The sequence below is a fragment of the Scatophagus argus genome, chromosome 8 (genome assembly GCF_020382885.2).
Source record: "Scatophagus argus isolate fScaArg1 chromosome 8, fScaArg1.pri, whole genome shotgun sequence".
Taxonomy (NCBI): Eukaryota; Metazoa; Chordata; class Actinopteri; family Scatophagidae; genus Scatophagus; species Scatophagus argus.
This window is the reverse complement of record NC_058500.1, coordinates 3,222,764-3,242,014: the sequence shown is the minus strand read 5'-3', so window position 1 is coordinate 3,242,014 and position 19,251 is coordinate 3,222,764. Positions and strand designations below refer to the sequence as shown.

The window sequence follows — 19,251 nt, the reverse complement described above, 5'->3', positions numbered from 1 at the left end:
CTCTCCCAATTCTTTTGCTGTACGTATTTATTTAAAATATTGTTCACTAAGAAAAGCACTTTCATGTATAACACTTATGACACTTATTAAAAGCATCTTTGGGCATAATAAAAGCTATCAAGAAATCTATTGCATGTCAACCTTTTCCTGACTCTACGGTAACTCACATGTGTTTTCGTCACCTCAGAACAGATCTCACAGAGGACACACAGAATCATAGCTTTACAGATAAACTGCTCCGTCATCCTCTGTTTCTTTATTGTACAAAGAGATTAATGGGAACACGAGGGACCATGCGAAGTGGAAATGTAAGCACTGGCTTCCTGCGGCCACGCTAACGTACACAAAAGCTGCATTCAATAATATTTATGGCTCTGGAACATCTCAGCACTGAACTCCTTAATGCTGGACCCCGGCTGCCCATAAACCTGCTGCGTGCAGATCAACAGAAACCTGAAAGATGTCCTCGTGTGAAATAAAAAATAAAATACAAATGTTACAGTAATTCTTAAGTATTTTATTACACAAAGAAGATTGCTATCACAAAGTTATCACTGAACACTTAGCAATAAATATGAAGTCCGTACACGACAGTATAATGGCGACTATGTTACTAAAAAAAAGAGAGAGAGACTCGACGATGATCAAACACACACGTGGACACAGAAAGAAAATGACGAACAGATGATTATGAACACGCCCGCCACGACACAGTTCCCCGTTAGGCTGCGACAAAGTTTTGAGTGTTATAAATGCATCCTGTTCAGCTGAGTCCATCTGCGCAGACGTAAATTCAAGGTTTCTGTGCTTTCTTGTCTCGTCGGGACTATAAATGACTAACAGAGGATGAAGCCGAAGGGGCAGCATCTCAGTTGTCAGTCCTACTCTGGTCTGCTCCCCAAGTTACAGTCTGATCCAAATGAAAAGGCGCACATTTGGGCCGCTGAAGCTCCAAACAGGCCGGCAGTGAGCGAAGGTGTCCTCATGTCCACTCAGGACAGCCAATATACACTCTCTCTTCCCTTTCTCCATGTCTCTCCACTTCCACTTGCTTCCTCTCTACTTTTCACTCCTTGGCTCTGCCCCCCCTTCTGTCCCTGGCCGGGTTTAGGACGGGCCTCCACCTCCCTGGGCGTCTTGGCTGGTGGAGCCCTCGGCCTCGGGGGCCGGTGAGGCCCCCGGGTCTCCTTCTAGAGAAAAGAAAGAAAGCTGTGAAATATTGTGTATATTATCAAGCTCAAAAGAGGTTTGGCATTCCTAACAGCAGCCAATAAATCTGCTTTCAGTCTCCAGAAAGAAAAAAATAATGACAATCCTGAGGAAGGAACTACAACTTCCTGCAGCAACACAGTGTCAAGCATGATATGAGGTTATTTCCAATTCGGAGGATTCCCACCAGACCAGAGTCGGAGCAGTTTGATTTATAGCAGTCATAGTGGTTATCAAGTCATGGGAAACTTGTCTTTGACTGGAAGGGAAGTCAGCAACAACGACGTGATACACAATGGTGAGACTGTGAACATTTGCGTCACATTCAAACATGTTCCTCCTGACAACCCGACACTCTGCTGAGGGTGGAGGAAGCAAAGACTGTCTGTCACGACTCATTTAACGGCACGGCCACAAAGCGCAACAATCAAGTCTCACTGAGACCACAAGTTGAGAAACACCACCTGTTAGTGTTTTGATGTTCTGGTGCACTGAGGTCCAGAGGACAGCTTCACAAAGACGGACTCTGACTAAACTAAAAGTCAGACGTCTAAATTCATCCGAATTTGCCGTCATTCAGGTCAAAGCACTGAGCTCTGCCAGAAAATGCTGAAGAATTCACCAGCTATGAGGATGTTGTAGAGCAAAAAGTCTAACGATACAAAAACTACCAGTAACACAGTGTGGACACGTAGCACATCTGAGCCGATGTGGACTTCTGCTAACTAACTGCTGTAACTTCCAACACTCTCTCCTTTAAAAAAAACTCTAAAACAATGTTAGAAAAACAAATAATGAGTCATGATTTCCTCTTTTTGGCCATGCCGTGCCACTGCTAACACATAATCCATGACTGTAACACGAACACAAGGGGCTCTGAATTAGCCTGAGAGAAGTGTGGCTCACTTTGTAATGAAGAGGGCTTCATTAGAAAGGGGAGAAGTGTAATAACTCCATCACCTGATTCGTCATCAACTGTCTCACTAAAGCCTTTTCACACGTATATGAGGGATGTTTAAATTAGGGTAAAATGCTGCTGCTAAAATTAGGCAACTGACTCTTTTCCCATCGTCAGTTGCTGAGTTTGCTGTTCTGTTTTTTCTTTTCCCCTGGTGTGTCACGTTGGAGGCCACGAACAAAAACCAACAGCAGAAATCTATCTATGTTTGTCTTTTACCAGAAGTGGAGCCGATAAAGAAACGTAACTACTGCAGAATAGTTTACACAGGAATCCCAAGCCGGATGTCAGACGTCCACTTTGACTGACTGGAGCTTAATGTTCAGGAGGATCAGGATCCCAAAAACTAAAATCTGAAACTACCTAACTTGTATTAGACTAATCCAAAGACTCAGACAGCACAGACCAGTCTTAAATCTCTTTGTGAATGCCAGGTATGCAGATCCAGGTATGTATCCAGATGTGGCTTTACTGACCTGCAGCCTTCAGGTCCATCTCCGCCAGGTCTTTGGCGAGTTCACTGGTGCTGGCCACTGCTTCCCCCTCCCCTGTGATGTCGGGCACTGCGTTCCTGCGGCCTGTGCGATCACAGTTGATGAAGTCTGAGTATGACGTCTCCACGTCCATCATCTGTCCATGACCAGCGCTCTCATTACACCTGCCAGGGGGAGGAGAGGGAAGTCAGATGGCTGTGGAGGTGTTGCAAGAAGCACATAAATCACCCTGCTCACTCGTGGGAGGACGAACCACCGCGTCCTGCGAATCTCTACATCAGTAGAATCAACGTGATACACAGGAATACTGGCTAGAAACCAGAAAAACATCACAGTGCCGAGCTATTTAAGAGGCGAGTCCGGATGACCAATGCAGAGCGAGAGAGTGGGCAGAAAGGGGGGCACTTCAGAAGCACTTCTGCAACCTGAATGGCCGACAGTTGTGAGAGATTTAATAAAAAGAAGAGAGAACGTGTTAATGATCTCCATTTCTATTTCTGCTCAGCGATTAATGGCACTACTGACATCTGTGCTAATTGCTTGTCCTAATTACATCAGGAAAACAAAAGTGCTCAAAATCTCCCCCTTGTACAGTAACAGATCTCTGCTAGAATCCGTTTTTTGGTCCTGAAGGTACCAAGAGAGACAGGGTTTAGCCAAAAGGGAGGCAGGGAGGGGTGGAAAGAGCACTGATCAGTACTGCAAGCAAGTGTTAACGAATATGAACCCATTCAAAGCACGAGGAGAGGCGGGGCCAGAAAGTAAGAAGAGCTCCCATTAGCCATTCATTCCTTTTTTGTTTCCTGTTCTCAGTCCATATTTAACTAGGTCATGGATCCTGCCAACCTCTAAAACACTATACAGCTGGTAAATCCTTAGAGAAGAGGATAAAAAACAAGACTCTACCAGGACAAGAAAAGAAAAGAAAAAAGTGGTAGCAGGATGAAGTCCTCTGACGCAAAGAAAAGCAGAAGGACGCCGAGCGAAACTCCATCAGAATCCGCAAATTTCGTCACAGCTGCTCCCCTCCAGCAGCTTCAGTCCCTGAAGAGCCCCCACAGGCCAGCACAGACAGATCAGACCTCACTGCTGCGTACGGGCAGCAGAACCAGCGACATTCAGCCACAGACGCACCCTCTAATAAAGCATGCAACGCTTCAGCTCCGACAGAACGGCCGAGCGGCTCAGCTATGAATCTTTAAGAAACATGGAGCAGGCTGGAGTCTCGAAGGGGAAACAGGAGGAAGAACAAGAGAGGAATAAAAACGAGCTGGCAGACACAGCTACGACACGCTGACCCAGGGCCAGTCTGTTCCCAAACTCTCTCACTCGCATTCTTTTAGGATCATTCAAAAGGTCCCACAATTGTTTTCTTTCTCTTATGTACAGTATGTGTGCTGCATGCCAAAAAGGAAGCACCCAGGGTCATTCCCTGAGGGGTCACGAGCCACACAGGCGCAGGCGGTGCTTTTGGGGAATGTGAAATCTGCAGTAAAGGGCAACGCTGAAGCCCATGTAGGTGAGAGCGGCACCTCGGGAAATGTCAGCGGGTTCAGGCTGATGGCCTTTCCCCGAGTGCTTCTACTAAAACACAAGAGCCACGATGTGTTCCCGACTGCAGGTGGTGGTGTGATCCCCGGACAGACTGGCACCCCGATAGTACTGTGCAGTCATTAGTGAGGATGAAAATATACCACTCGTTTATTTTTAGCCAGTAAGCCAAAGAAAAGCTATAATATATGAATATAAACCATGACATTCACCAGTTTTGGCCATTGAGCTTATGGTTATAATGACAAAATTGTGTTTTGATATCTGGATGACGACTGATACGAGACTGTATCGAGCTGAAAGTCTGTTGGCAGAAGAAAAATCCAGCAGACAATCAGAAAAAGAGCAGCAGCTGTTTTTTTCTCCAAAGGTAACACAATCTGCCTGCCCACAGTCTCTTACTTAGCTTCAAATTGCACCTCCTGAGATATGAAAACTGCACCTTTCTAATGTAAAAAATGACCATCCAGCCTTACAACCAATCAATTCATTTTCAAAGCGGACTTAAAAACTCCATTAGAAGATCTTTGTCTATTAATCAACCAGCACTGAGTGTACGTAGTGCAGCGATGACTTTGTTGGTGTGCTGTGTTATGTTTGCCTTTTTCTACTCCATTGGCCCAGTGGTTATATGGCTTATGGGAGCCCCATCTAATTGCCATTTGTTTGTTTAATTAGCCGGCTTGCCTGCGCATGTGGATCAAATCCTGCCATGAGATCATTAACAGGTTTCCATGGAGGGGTGATGATGATGATGATGATGGTGGTGGTGGTGATGTTCTGCCTCCTGCTCTTCACTGTCTGGTCTCAGCTGTGGTAGAAGCAGTTTAATGGCGCTGCAGTTTAAAAATCACTTTATCCCTGATATCCACCGAGCGGCCTGTGATGATGAACTTGTTTTTGTCGCGCTGGCTGACTGACTGCAGCAGCGTAGGTTGTTGATGTTGTTGTTGTTGTTCACCTGCTGTGATTTGTATAATGCAAATGAACATGTAAAGTGACTTGGAAGCAGACGATCGGCACAGACACTGATGACCTTCTGTGTGTCTGAATTAATTGCAGCTCTTGCTTACTGAGCTGGATAAAATGATAATCGGTGTTACACGTAGGGTTTTTAAATATCAGAAAAGAGTGAAAAATATCGGTGACAATTTCCCAGAGCACAAGAGGACGTTTTCAAACAGTCCAAGTTTACAACATACTCAACATTTGAGAATAAGTAATAATTCTTAAGAATTAAAAGTTAATTTCTCTTTGGAATGATGTGCCTGCCTTGTCATGCTATCACTGCATCACAACCATTAAACAGTATAGTATTATAATTTATATGATTATGTCTGTGACAAGTTATTATTATTAATTCATTTTTTTCAATTCAGTTTATTTATATAGCACCAATTCACAACAAAAGTTATCTCATGACACTTTCCAATTGGAGCAGGTCTGGACCAAACTCTTCACCGTGAAGGGACAAATCGAGAAGCTGGAGCCTGCAAATGTTTGGCCTTTTTGCTTAATAAATGAGTCAAAAGATAAACTAAATTTGCTTTTTAAGTGGCACACATGCAGTCTGTGCACAGCATGTCCTCTGGAGGTTTATTGTATGTGGAATATTTCTGCCCTGTTACAGCCATGATGCCAGCCTTGCATCATTCACAGCTTTTACACTGTAATTTCACAGTATCTCATGACCGCACTCCAGAAATATGACTTGCACCGCATCTCTCGTAAAGTTCACGTCCTCGATTACACAAAGAGGCAGCCTTCATGTGAAAGGCCAGAGCGTGTGCACGCAGGGAAACTCCACACGGCTGCAGCTGGAAACACGGCCACGCGATAAATGTCACAGGTGTGTCTTTTCACTCAGGACAATAACAACCGAATCCTCAAAGGGAAATCGCTGCAGCTCGGCTCAGGAGCTGAACTCAGTTTAGCCTCCTCTCTGCTCTGAGCCGTCTGCATGGATCCTCTCCACGCAAGTCATTTTTCATTTCAGGAACACATCCCCAGATGAAATTCTGGTAATTCTGTTTTTTCCTGAGATAAAGGAGCGGCATTGTCCTTTCTACACACCACGCAGCGTAACCTCAGTGGGAAGGAAAACGTGGGAGGTTTCCTTCGCGACAGGTTCGAACGTGAACGTGGCCGCACTGTGTGAGGTGACATGTAACAGGAGAGGTTTCTGGCATGGAGATGTTAGGAATAAAAGCCTGGGAGATCACGGGGGGGGTATGAGTCAGCACAGGCACTTACACTGGGCGCATTTGAGAGGCAGGCTCACTACCATCCCGCTGGAGCCTTTTAAGCCTGATTTGTGTGTAATAAACTCACATTATGTGTAATAACCTACACAAAGGCTGGTTGTGTACTTGGCACTAATGGATGTCAAAATCAGCAACGGAGCCAATTTCAAGTATGTTAGCTCATTCTGCTGCATTTATTGACAAGGCAAAAAGCCTCCAGTAGACGCGAGTCTCATCAGCCTCTCGAGGCTACTAAACTTTTCCACTGGCCTTTTCAACCCTGAATACTTAAGAACCGCCTTCAGGTTTGCTGTGATACGGTCATACTTTAAAGCAAGAAGCGAGTCATGATGATTGTCATTAGAGAGCAATTTGTTTGTAATTTTCTGTCTCAATTTGGCATTTGGTTTATTAAATGTCAAAAAAGAAAAAAAAGATAGAACTGTGACGATTTTCTGACATTTCCCAGATGAAAAAGGATTTATTAACAAATTCAGAACATAATCGGCAGATTAACTGATAATGAAAGTAATTATTACTTGCAGTCCTAAAACAGTGCCCGTCACAGTCTGTCAGGTAATATCTTAAAATATCAAAAACCCAAAGCCTTACACAAAAACACAACAACACAAAGGTTTAAGAAACAGAAAAATATGAAATCCTCACGTGTGAAAAGGTGTAACCACAGCATGTCTGGCATTGCTGCTTGAAATGTGACTTGAGTGATTAATCCTTTAACCATTTCAGCTGTTTCAATCAACTTTCAGCACAAAACACAAGTCTACTACAGCTCTTGTGGTAAAACAATACACCAAAAGGTAAAAGTCAATCTTACCAAATTAGTCACGATTGCTTCATCTGTGCTCTCTGGTTTGTCTTCGAGCAGAGCAGGACTGCTGGACCCACACCCATTCACCCACCGCTGCTGAGTGCCTCACAGCGAGAGCACCATAACACCCAGTGTGCCTCAGCTCGCCGCCTCTCGGCCCCCGTCAGACGTGGTCTGGGCACTGTCTATTCACATGATGTCAGCAGCTGCTGGGCTGACAACGAGCCCACGAGGGAGCTGCATTTCCTCGCTGGGATTAGCATTGTCGTTCCTCTCCGGCCTTCCTCCCATAAATAAATAAAAGCCCCGACCATTCAACTCTACTGCACATATTTGCCACATATCCTTCCTCTTCCTATGGGACCCGGGGCTGGGTGTGAAGCCCTTATTTCCCCTGGTGAAGTTAATATTGCAAATAACTTCTGCTCCTGAGCAGTCAGCCTTTTACACCGCGAAAACTTTCCCTGCTGAGGAGACCAACGGACTCAAATCTCGTCCACTCAACAGAACTTTCCACCACCTTTTCCTCTCTCTGTCTGACACTTTAAAGTTTCAAGCGTGCTATTAAGCCACAGTAGAAGTCTCCATCTCCTCTGTCAGACATGCAGAATTATCACTGATAACACGGGATACTCCATGCAATTTTCTATCTCCTTTTCTCTGAGCGGAGATACAGGGAGCGATCGCTGCCACTCTCATGTAATTGCCGTCCTAAATGAGCGCAGCGAGCTCCTACGCCTGAAGGCATTATGAATCAGCCCAAGAACAGGAGATAAGAAGCCTGACTGAGGCTATTAGCATCCGCTGCTGTGGAAAAGTCTCGAGTGAACTAATGAATAAAACAAAAGGTCCGGGCGAGGCTGCCTCTTCAGAAAGCTACAGCCAAATCAAAAATCAATTTAGCTTGGACAGATCATCTCGGCAGGCGTGTAGAGGAGCAGTCCAAGCTGAGGCTGCTCACTTCACAACTCGGAGCATCCAGAGATCAATTCCCAGCCTTCGTCGCTCATGAGAGAAAAGGTGAAAGGAAAAACATGCATATGAGTGGCTTTGCTGCAAAATGAGTGACACGATGCTAATGACTACATTCAATACTGATTCATTTGTGGATTATTCGTTGTTTTGTTTGTAAAATAGAAGGGGAAAAACAATTTTCCTAAGCCTAAAGTGAAGCTACAGTGAAGCCCACAGTGAAGTCCGAGGGTTTTTTGTTTTTAAGCATTTTCAGATGTGACCAGATTGATTTTAGAAAGCCTGGACAGCAAAAAACGCATTTGGAGGTGGTTTGAAAGTCAATTTCCAATCAGATTTCTACAGATGTGTCTCAATCTGACCACTCAAATTGGACTTCCAAGAGCCTTTTCTGTCACTCACAAAGCGACACAGAACAACATGTTCACATCCAGAGTGACGGAAGTGCATCAGAAGCACAATCCAGGCTGCTACCCAGGGACTGTGGACAGACGCTGAAACAAACTGTCTGCTGCCACTGAGTGGGAGGCTCCTGTGCAGACAAAGCTGGAATTTCTCATGCGTCCACGCTGGAAATCAGCGTCACCAGCAGGCGTATTTACTGGCACCTACGTCACTACCACAGAAAGCCAAGCTAGTTTGATAACCCAAGCTGGCCAAGATAGTCTGAAGTTTGGACACCCAAAATCTGGTCTGATCACTTACAAATCACATCTTACAGATCTGTGCTCAGACATGTGATTTGGGTCTGAACAAACAAATAACATCAAACAGAGAAAAACAAAAAATCATATTTAAGAAGCTGAGGAACAGCAGGAAAACTAAAAAAAAAAAAAAATGAGCCCAGAGATTCAATTATTTTCATTATCAATCTAAAAATTATTTTCTCAATTATCTGTAAAATGTCTCTTTACAAGTTCTGAGAGGTTGTGGATAACTTGAAAAATAAGGCTTTTTTTGTTCGACTAGCAGTCAAAACACAAGCATATTTAGTTTACTGTCATTTGAGCTTATGACAAACTATTCACATTTGGGAACCTGGAAGCAGGGGATTTCAGAGTTTGCTCTGAAATAATCAAAACAGTGGCCTCTAACACGAGCATAGAAAGTAAACAAGTAAAAAAGTAAAGTTTATAAAACCGAAGTTTTCCACAGAGCTGTTGGCTTTAGGCCTCATCATTCCTTGGTTTCAGCAGGAGTGAAGATCTGCTTCCTGCTTGAGAAACTTCAGGCTACAACTGGCTCATAGGGGATTAGAAGGTCAGAGATGCAGGGAGGTACAAAGGCAACATGAGCCCCGGCGGTCAGAAAAATCAATGAGAGTTTTTACAAGCAGCCTGTGTGGTTAAGTGCTTTGGCACAGAGGGTCTCCTCCGCTTTGGTCACCAGGTCACCAGGTCACGTGTGGCAGGTGAGCTGCTGTTCAACAACGACATGCACCCCCATCCTGTGAGTGACCATCAGCATCAGCTGCTGAGGTTGCGAGATGTCAACGTCTCTCTGCTGACAGCGAACAACCTGACAAAGCCTGGTGGAGAAAACTTGTTGAACTCTACACAGGAAATCCATTACACATCAGCTGGCAGCGTCTCACTCACTCACATGTTAATCACGGAGGGCATTGATCTGTCAGACAGATTAAAAAAAAAAATGCTAAAATGGGTCGACAAGTATACTTTAGTGGCCGTTAATATACCTGGACGGCCCGTCTCAGTAGAGTCTGTGTGTGGCCTCATGATGTCAAAAAGTATAGCAATAACAACAAGAGGACAGGGTCACGGTCAAGAGTCCCCTGAGGACAGCCTCAAACCAGCACTGGACTGCGTCTCCTGGCTGTGGCGTGGCGTCCTCTCAGAAAGAAAGCCAGCCTGTTTCACAACCTGTCAAACTGCTCCTGTTAAAATCAAATTAAATTAAAATGACATCAACAAGTGACCCCACCCAAATGACCACATCACATTCACACGAGCAGCCTCCGCGCAAACACAACCCACACTGATCACCGCAGCTGAAAAGTAACTGAAAAAAATATTTACTTAACATGTTTCCTGAGGACAGACCTCCTCTCAGTGACACTAACTAACTAAGCACAAGCTGCGTCGTCTTAAATTAATTTAGTTAATGTACTAAGTCGCCTCACCTGTAAACAACACTGAAGGGACAGGCAGCACTTCCCTGCTCCCTTGTGTTAGCACAACTCACTTAGCAACAGCTGCCTCAACCAGTACCAGCTCTTCAGGCGAGAGGATCACAACATCGCCAAGCCTTCGCTCGACAAAGAAGCACCACAGTGGAGTAACAGGATCGCACGCAGGATCAGATATCCGTGTTTGGAGGGAGGCGAAGGTTACATTACCACAGGTGTTAGATGTGAAACACCATGTCCTCGCTGTGAGTGTCCCTGTGGCCCAAAACCTGCAAATAAACCGCGATGGATCAATGCTGTACGGGCGATGAAGAGTAAAGTCGCCAGACGGCCAGACACATGAGACTGAGTGTACTGTAACAACATGGCCTGCCTCGAGCTGTAGGGAATCCCCTGGTTTGTGTGTGTGTGTGTGTGTGTGTGTGTGTGTGTGTGTGTGTGTGGGAATAGGATGGGTGTGACTGAGTCTCATCAACCACCCATGATTCACAGCTGAGTCAGGAGCAGGTGCTTCAACCGGACTCCAAACCGAAGCCATGATTACGAGCCCCCAACCCCCCTCCAAAAACCTCCCACTCTCACATCTCCCATTATCAAACGGCGGCCGCTCACATCGAGTCTCCTCGCTCTCGAGACGCTTCGCAGGCAGCGCTGTGACAAAAACAAATGTGTCGGGAGGAACGGATTTCATTGTGACTGAACGCAGACAGCACTGGCACATAACATTCCCCAGGTCTCACGCCGCAAACATGGAGCAGATTAATGTTCCCCGAGGCGAACATCTCTCAACAGTTACTCCTGTGTTTACTTAAGGAGCCAGACTAATTTATGAGTGTGTAAAGCAGCTGGGGGGGATTTTGTACGTTCAGGGTGTGACGTGGGTCCATTTCGTTTAAGGTGCAGCATCCAAGATGAAAATATTTAGATGTGGGTGACTGAGACTGGAAAAGTCCTGAGACAGCAGACAGGACAGGACAAAAAGAGAGCTACAGAGCTAGAAGCTAAATATTCAGACTAAGTTTCATAACTTTGAAATGTCACCATTTAAATTTTTTGATTTCATTTCATTAGTCTGAGAGGAAATGATTGGTTGGTCACTAGAAAATTAGTCAGCAACTGTTCTAATAATCAACTAACGATTTAAGTAATCATCATCATGAAATGACAAAGACAATATTGTCTCGTTCCAGCTCGTCAAAAGTAAAAATGTGCTTTATTTCCCTGTTTGATACTGTACGTTAAATGTCTCTGGGACTTGGACTGCTGCTTGGAGAAAACAAGCCATGTGAACATGTCAGGCTGCAAAGTATTAAAGATGGCCGTTTGACTATTTTCTGACATTTTATAGAACCAAAGGTTTAACTGATGAATCCAGAAAATAATGTGGCGACAACTGCCTCACAGGGGATTGGAACTGATCGATAATCACAATAACTTAGTCGCAGCCTTTCAAGGTAAAATTAATTAGGAGCTAAAAAGTAATAAAATGGTCCTTTAGTGCTAAAAAAGAGCAAAATTAACATAATACAGCTAAAATAATTAATTTTTTGATAATTTATGATTTATTCATTGGTTAATCAACACAAAGTAAATCTGCATTTTGATAGCAGAATAATCTTTTCAGGTACTGAATGAAGCACAAAAGCCAAAAGTTATCTGGTTTCGGCTTTCTAAATGTGAAGCTCCGCTGTGAAGAAGATCATGAACAAAGACCCTCGGAACTTCATTGATTAACGTGGAGCTTATTTTCCTGCCAGTCCAAAATCTGCAGATATTCATTTTACAAAGCCAGAGGACAGCGAAAACTCATCAATATTCATATCTGAGAAGCTCCTTTATTTGAATCTTTATGTGATTATTGATTTCTCTCCTTTCTCAATTAATCAATTAGACAATTGGGCCAAAAAAATTTAGTCTTAAAAACTTCATAGTCACACAAAAAAACTCAAAGATATTCCCTTCACTCTCACAAAACAGACAAAAGAAAAACCAACCAAAGGAAAATGTTTAGCATTTTCATCAAAAGAAACTTCTTTTTAATTAACTGTAGATTCACTTTCTGTGAGTGGTCTAACGGCTTAATGAGTCCCTAATCGTCCGTCCTCGGTGTCGCCAGGCTTGCTTTCTACATCTATAAGCGCGGCGCTTTCTGTGCTGGTTGGTGATTTTCCTCCCACCGTCATATTCTATCCAATCCAATTCCACCGCAAGGTTGCCCGCTTCTATTTCTGTCCACATTAACGACACGAGACCTCGGCAGGAAGCAGGTGGTTTGTTTGCTGTGTTGTTTATGCCCTGCATTTTCCCAGGCTCTCTGTGTGCACACACACACGCGCACACACAGGCACACACATGCACACACAGGAGGCTGAACAAGACCCTTGGACTGATGAGGAGCAAGGACAGGAGGTGTGGAGAAAATGAGGAGGAAGATGAGGAAGACAGAAAAGGCATGAGGATGACAGAGGACGAGAGGAGCTGGGAAGGAATGCACGCATGTTTATTGTGCTTTCTAAATAAGGAAAATCCCCCACTGGCTCCAGTGTTTTCATTACTTTTTTGGGAACATGAGAAACATAAAACATCCTCCTCAGCTAAGCAGCAGCACATGAGCATTCAGCCAATCTGTGTCCCGACTGCCTCCACTCCATGAAGAGCATTTGCTGGCAAAGCTAGAAGACCTGATCTGTATTCACGCCGAAGAACGCGAGTGGCTCCTCTCACCTGTACTGGACCTCTGCTGCTGTGTCTGAGGTTTGCCAAGTGGTTCCACTCAGCGGCGTCACATCTCATCACACTTCTCTCCTACGAGTCCAGGAGGATGTGGGCGTCGTGCGATTCGATTTGCTGAGTTGACGGGGATAAAAAGGCACATCCGTAAACCTCCTCGCGAGCAAACAGGAAATAAAAAAAGAGCAGAGGCAATCGTTGCGCTTTCCTCTGGAGCCACATAACGAGCCTTCATTCAAGCTGGTGTGCAAGACACCAAACATACTGTGATACTAACGCTGTCAACAGTGACGGAAGAACTTCTCAGATCCTCAATTCCAGTTAAAGTCAAATACAACAACATAAAAATACAAGTAAATAAAAAAAAAAATCCTTCAGCCAAAACCTACTTATGTTAAGTATAAGAATTTCCCTTCAGGGATAAATAAAGGAATTCTGATAAAAATATGATCAGCAAGTGAGGTTAAAGAAACACAGAAAAATGTCCTGCCTGTCCACAACCCAAAGATATTCAGCCTATCACATAAGACAAAGAAAATAACTGCAGCCTCACGCTGAGAAGCTAGAAGCTGCAGATGTCTTAGCTTTAAAAGATAACCAAAATGTATCTCTCATCACAAGAGTTGGCAGCTTATTTTCTGCCAGTCGACAGATGATACACCACATCCAGGAAGGACTGTGGGATGATCACTGAGGTGGGGTTTTGGACTTATTCCTAATCTTTTTGATTTATTGGCCTCGAGAAGTCATTTAAACAAAACCATTTGAAAGTACAGAAGTGAAGTCACTCTTTGATGTATTTGTCACCTAAACTTTGACAATGTGCCCCGACTAGACCCTCAAGGCTCTCAAGCCCAAAAAGCTGAGAAACCATCTATAACAAGTTGCATTTTATGGAAGGTTTTGCATGTAAAATCAAACAGTAGCAACATAAAACAAAGATATCGGAGTAAGTAATACTTGAAAAAAAAAAAAAAAGGTGAAGTAGACGTATGAAGTAAAATAAAATTAAATCCTTGTAAAATGTGTTTTAGAGGTACCTGAGTAACTGTGTTGTCACTGCAGTGTGTGGAGCTTCCTGTCCGCAAAAGCCTGACAAGCCTTCTGCTACATACTGACAGCAGGTAGTTTACCTACAGGCCATGAAACAAACAGTTTCTTTGTCTTATTAAGAGTAATTAACACATTTAATTTGCCCTGACTGGAGAATAGGATATGGATATACTTTTAGCAAATCACTGCCAAGTGAATTTTAATAACAGTCACTGATGAGCAGCCTCCCATCAGCAGAGCTCAATGTTTCCCCTCCGCTGGGATTCTGGATGAAAACCTTTTCAGAAAAACAATCAAATATTTTAAAGCAATACGGAGTCTGAGAATTCCCAGAGTGGCAAAGCATAAATTAGATCACAAGCCTGTCAGACAGCGAAGGTCGCGATGTTCCTTTTACCCTCTAACATCTTCCTCTCACATCTCTTTTAAGAGTTCAGTGATTTTAGCACTTTATTCACATCTCATGGAATCCAAACCAGGCCCTTCATTCTATAATAAATGAAAGCTAATTTTTTTTTCATGCAGAGAGATTCTCATCTCATCATCTCTTGCTGAAAGCGGACACGTCGATTTTACTTCCTAACCAATTCACGTGGCTGTGAATCCATTTACATAATAAGGTTTGATTAAAAATTCTCTCACCAAATAGATTCAAAACAGTGCTTATTCAACACCTCATGCTTATCTGTGAAATGTATGCTGAGGCTTAAGCAAGAGGGTGCAACTACATTAAATAGACTGGCTTAATGCTGAGAAACAGATGTGTTGCCACTCATCAACTTCGCCATACAATTCAGCCGTCAGGATGAGGAGGACACGCATCAGGAAATACATTGGGGTCTTAGAAATGTGGTGTTAGCTAATGGACACGTAACATCCATCCATTTTCTATAGCCACTGAGTGTGTGCAGGGGCTGCTGGAGCTTTTCCCAACACGCTGGTAGCCAGTCCATAGCAGAGCCATTTAAATTAGCTGCGTCAGTTCTACATTTCCTGTGCTAGTTGTAATAAAATCTATTAAACGGGTAAAGGAGCATCTTGTAAAATATGGCAAGAATTTGAAGGTAGCCGTAAAATATAAGCATAAGCATATAAGCAAGTACATTACACGACCTGTTAAACGTTTGGCTGTTTGGGTTTCGTCCGTTCAGTGATTGGCTGTCCGCATGTCAACTCAAAGTACGCTCCACTAGCGTGCGTAAAGTGAAGCTTTCTTCTCAGTGTTTCACCGCGGTATGTAGTGAAACCAGTGGACCGGCACACCTCTGGTTTTCATTTCCATATCATATCATGTAATTCAGCCTGCTTCACCCCTCGTTGGACCACTCAGATAAAAGAAAGGCAAAGAGAAAGTGCAATCGCACCAACCGTGCCCCATCTGCACATCTCATCCAGCAATGCCAGAGTGGTTATAATTACACACGACCATTACCTGCGGCTGTGGCTATTTATAGCACCTGCACGGCTAGTTCATTAAATGTGCCTGTAGACCATTACAGGTGGCAACATCTCAGTCATCGTCAACATCAGAAAGATAATCACTGATGTAGAGCCAGCGTCAAAACAGTCTTTACAAAATGCTTTAAAATAAGGAATTAAACTAGAGGAACTATAAAATGATGTCTCACATAAAAGAAGAGTCAAATGAAGTTTATGTGCATCTTTCGTTTATACTGCAAAAAATACCAGACAATGAGTGAAAGCTGAAATTAGAGGAGAGGAAATAATTATTTCTTTCTCACAACGTGAGACTCTGGCAGTGATCTGTGTGTCCCTTTGTGTATCAGAAAGCCTCTTCTGTCTGCTGCGTAATAAAGGCCAGGGCGATGCTACTCATTTTCTCCTCATGGAGAAGTCAGGGAGCTTAATTCCTCTGCACACACAGCAAAGAATGTGATTGGAGGTCAGCGCAGTTGAACCGACAAATCCCTGTCCACAAAATATGTACACATTAAACCCATGATTACACAGAGGGAGGAATACAAAAATAGGCCCTGAGGAGTGTGTTCACATCGTACCAAAACCCTGCTGCACCGTCATGGCCTCAGCTACAGGCTGTTGTTCTCTGATCCCTGTTGTCTTTGACATAGGAAGGTCTCTGGACAGATTGTGGACATAATCTCAAAGAAATCTCAAAAGGCACTTGAACCAATTCTGAGAATAGATTTCTATTTTTATCTAAAGCATGTAATGTCTCGCCCTTGTGAAGCTTTGAATCTGGCTGCCTCAGATTCCCATTGAAAGGACAGGAGTCTCAAACTAGGGATGAAATAATCCGTGCGAATAACAACATATCGAGGAAAGCTCGTCTAACCTTCGGTCGGACGACGACAGGAATACAGAGAGAGAGAGAGAGAGAGAGAGCTGTCTGGCAGAGAATAAAATAAAATAAAATCTGACGACCACCTAGAAAAAAAAACAACTGACAGCAACGACCACGCAGCAGCCATCCTACCCCGGCCGTGCGTGCTTAATGCAGGCTCTCAGCACGGGGATGTAAGGGCCCAAATGTTCTCAGGCTAATCATGTTATCGTTGGCAGGCCTCAGCACTTCGATTTACTGAAGGAGCTGGAGGAGGAGAGCCGTGCTGGCGAGAGCGTTGATCGTGCAGCACTGCAGGTAACCGTAACTCCACTAGCATGACCTGATTACTCATGATCTATCCACAAATACCCGGTGTCACAGGTCAGAGGAAGCATAACGCCTAAAGGTCCCTGAGGACGAGCCTTCGTAACAGCCAAAACACAAATCTTAACGGTAACTCGTCTGCTTTTTCCTCGGTGCAGATTTGTTTTGAATCAGGAAATATGACTGAAGCAAAGGATGAAAGGTTCTGCTGGGGTTTTGTCCATGGGCAGCAGGGCGTCACGTGTCCCGCGAGTAGCTGATGTTTTCTCCCATCACTCCCCTCTCTTCTGTGGCCGCCGCCCCCCCACCACCACCACCTCCCTCTGCCATTTTGAAGGATAACAGACCATGTTTGGTTTGCTGGTACAAAGGCGAGATGAAGCACTAGAGAGCGATTTCACAGAAGGCCAAATCGCACAGATTCAAACTCGCTGGGTGGCTTCATCTCCTACATGTCATTTTGCTACCAACTGCATTTTGAACAAATGCATTTTCATAGTTTTTTGATATTTTACAGATTAAACCATTTGCTTAAATGACAATTTTTAACTGAAGATTTAACGGCCAATAAGCTGCACCCTCTAAACTGGTTGAAGATGGGCTGTTTTTTCTAACTGAAGTGACAACAAACTGGTTTTCTTTAGGCTATGAAGGAATCTGATATCGTAACCATAATATTTAGAAAACTCTGCTGGGCATTTTTCAAGAAAACAATTAAAAAATAAAGTAATAATTACTTGCAGCCATACAAGTAGCAAAATCATACAGTTTCCTGCTTTTCCTTCGAAAAATCTGGCATTTAAAGTGTCATCACTGGCGTGCAGCTGCTTCCCCGAGACACGAAATGCCAAATCAGTGCGTATCCCAGCTGAAGCTGTCAAAGACATGTCACAGTCCGGCTTTGTTTGCTGACACTGGTCTGAAATAAGGCTGCTTGTTATACTCCGACGCTCACAGGTCGTGCTACTTTAATGTGCTCAGGATTGTTGGTACATTTTAATGTCTAGTTTTGCCTGTTAACCACTGGCTGAGCTCAGGCACAGGACTGTTTTGGTTACAGTCAGACAGCAAGTCGACAGTGAAGCAACAACCCACAGGCAGGCGACAAGCCAGTATTTATCTTCACCAGCGTCCATGCCCAGTGACGCTGGCCCTTGCCCAGCAACACTCATGCAAAGTGGGGGGTCCCAGTCTGCTCCCCACCAGCCTCCTCCTGCTGCTGCTGAAACTCTGAGCCCCATCTCCATCCTGCCCTGTCATCATGCAACAATCACCTCCAGGAAGAATAAACTGCACCGACATGGTCCTCCTTCTCTCTCTCAGCAGACACATTATTGTATGAACCCCCCCAGCCCGCTGTCATCAGTGCTTTTGTTATCTTGTCCAGTCCGGGACCAGGAGACCCACGTTGATTAGTGCTTGCAGGGGAGGGGAGGGTTGGCTCGGTGCACTGACGGAGCAGAAAAGCACAGTGGATGTCGAGAGGAGGAGAGCTTTCAAAAGCTATCCAGGCTGTCATTAGCTGCCCTGAATGCAGCAGTTAATGTGTGGGAAGGACGTGCATGCCAGCCCTTCAAACACACACACACACACACACACACACAACAATACACACCAGCACGATGGACACATTTGAATGCAATTCGAGGAAAGATGTGAATAGCATTAACATTCAAAATATAACGCAACATTAACCGACACGGGGGGCGAATACGTTAATTTCAGCCTTTTGATGCGTTCAGTGCGTACATTAAGCAAAGCTCTGCGTACAAAGACGTTTTGTCTAACGTTTCTGGTTGTGCTGGCTGGAGAAATGCCTCATTAAAATCGTGTAAAAAGCCCCGTCGCTTCGTGACTTGAAGCTCCCTGCGGCTGGTCTCTTCAAACTACAACCGCCCGACCATTTTTCAATAAAAGCTCGCAAATGCACGGCAAAGAAAATAATAATAATAACAAATATACAAAAGAGCCGCACACAGATCAGTAACATGGACAGAAAAGACCGCCACTAACCTTGGTCGGGTCGCCTCCTGTTATCCACTTGTTACAATGGAAATTTAACACCATGGATCCCCGGTTAAGTTTCCTGGCAGTGGAACAAAAACGCAGCACGCCGAAGTGGGCAGACACTGAAGCAGCCTGGAGGAAATTATAATTAAATAAAAATACTGTGGCGAGGAAGTGTGTGTTAAAAGCCGGGATGTTGGGGTTTCTTTTTTTTCCTCAGGACGCCGTCGGAAAACAACGAGGAAAGGTTGTGTCTTCAAACAGCTGTTTTCCAAAATGGAGTTAGCCTTGTCTGAGCCAATCAGAGCGAGCCTGTGGAGGCTCCCACTCCTCTGTGGGCTGGAGCCAGCGCCACACTGCACTCTCAACATCACACACTCACACATATTCTGATTTAGATTTTTATGGATGATTCACGCTGTCTTTCATG

General features: G+C 44.3%; 1 protein-coding gene across 1 annotated transcript; it reads right to left on the bottom strand.

Moving 5' to 3' along the window:
• Positions 1–496: 496 nt before the first annotated feature.
• Positions 497–19,126, bottom strand: pkig (protein kinase (cAMP-dependent, catalytic) inhibitor gamma). Its single transcript, XM_046396632.1, has 3 exons — positions 18,828–19,126; positions 2,644–2,825; positions 497–1,190 (listed from the first exon to the last, which is right to left on the bottom strand). Exons 2-3 carry the CDS (start codon positions 2,795–2,797, stop codon positions 1,108–1,110), a joined length of 237 nt encoding a protein of 78 aa, XP_046252588.1. The 5' UTR covers positions 2,798–2,825; positions 18,828–19,126; the 3' UTR covers positions 497–1,107.
• Positions 19,127–19,251: the final 125 nt, after the last annotated feature.

Excerpts from the sequence above, each read along its gene's own strand:
- pkig (XM_046396632.1), bottom strand. The coding sequence starts at position 2,797 with ATGATGGACGTGGAGACGTCATACTCAGACTTCATCAACTGTGATCGC. Across the intron at positions 1,191-2,643 it reads GATGGACCTGAAGGCTGCAG|AAGGAGACCCGGGGGCCTCA; the intron begins GTCAGTAAAGCC and ends TCTTTTCTCTAG.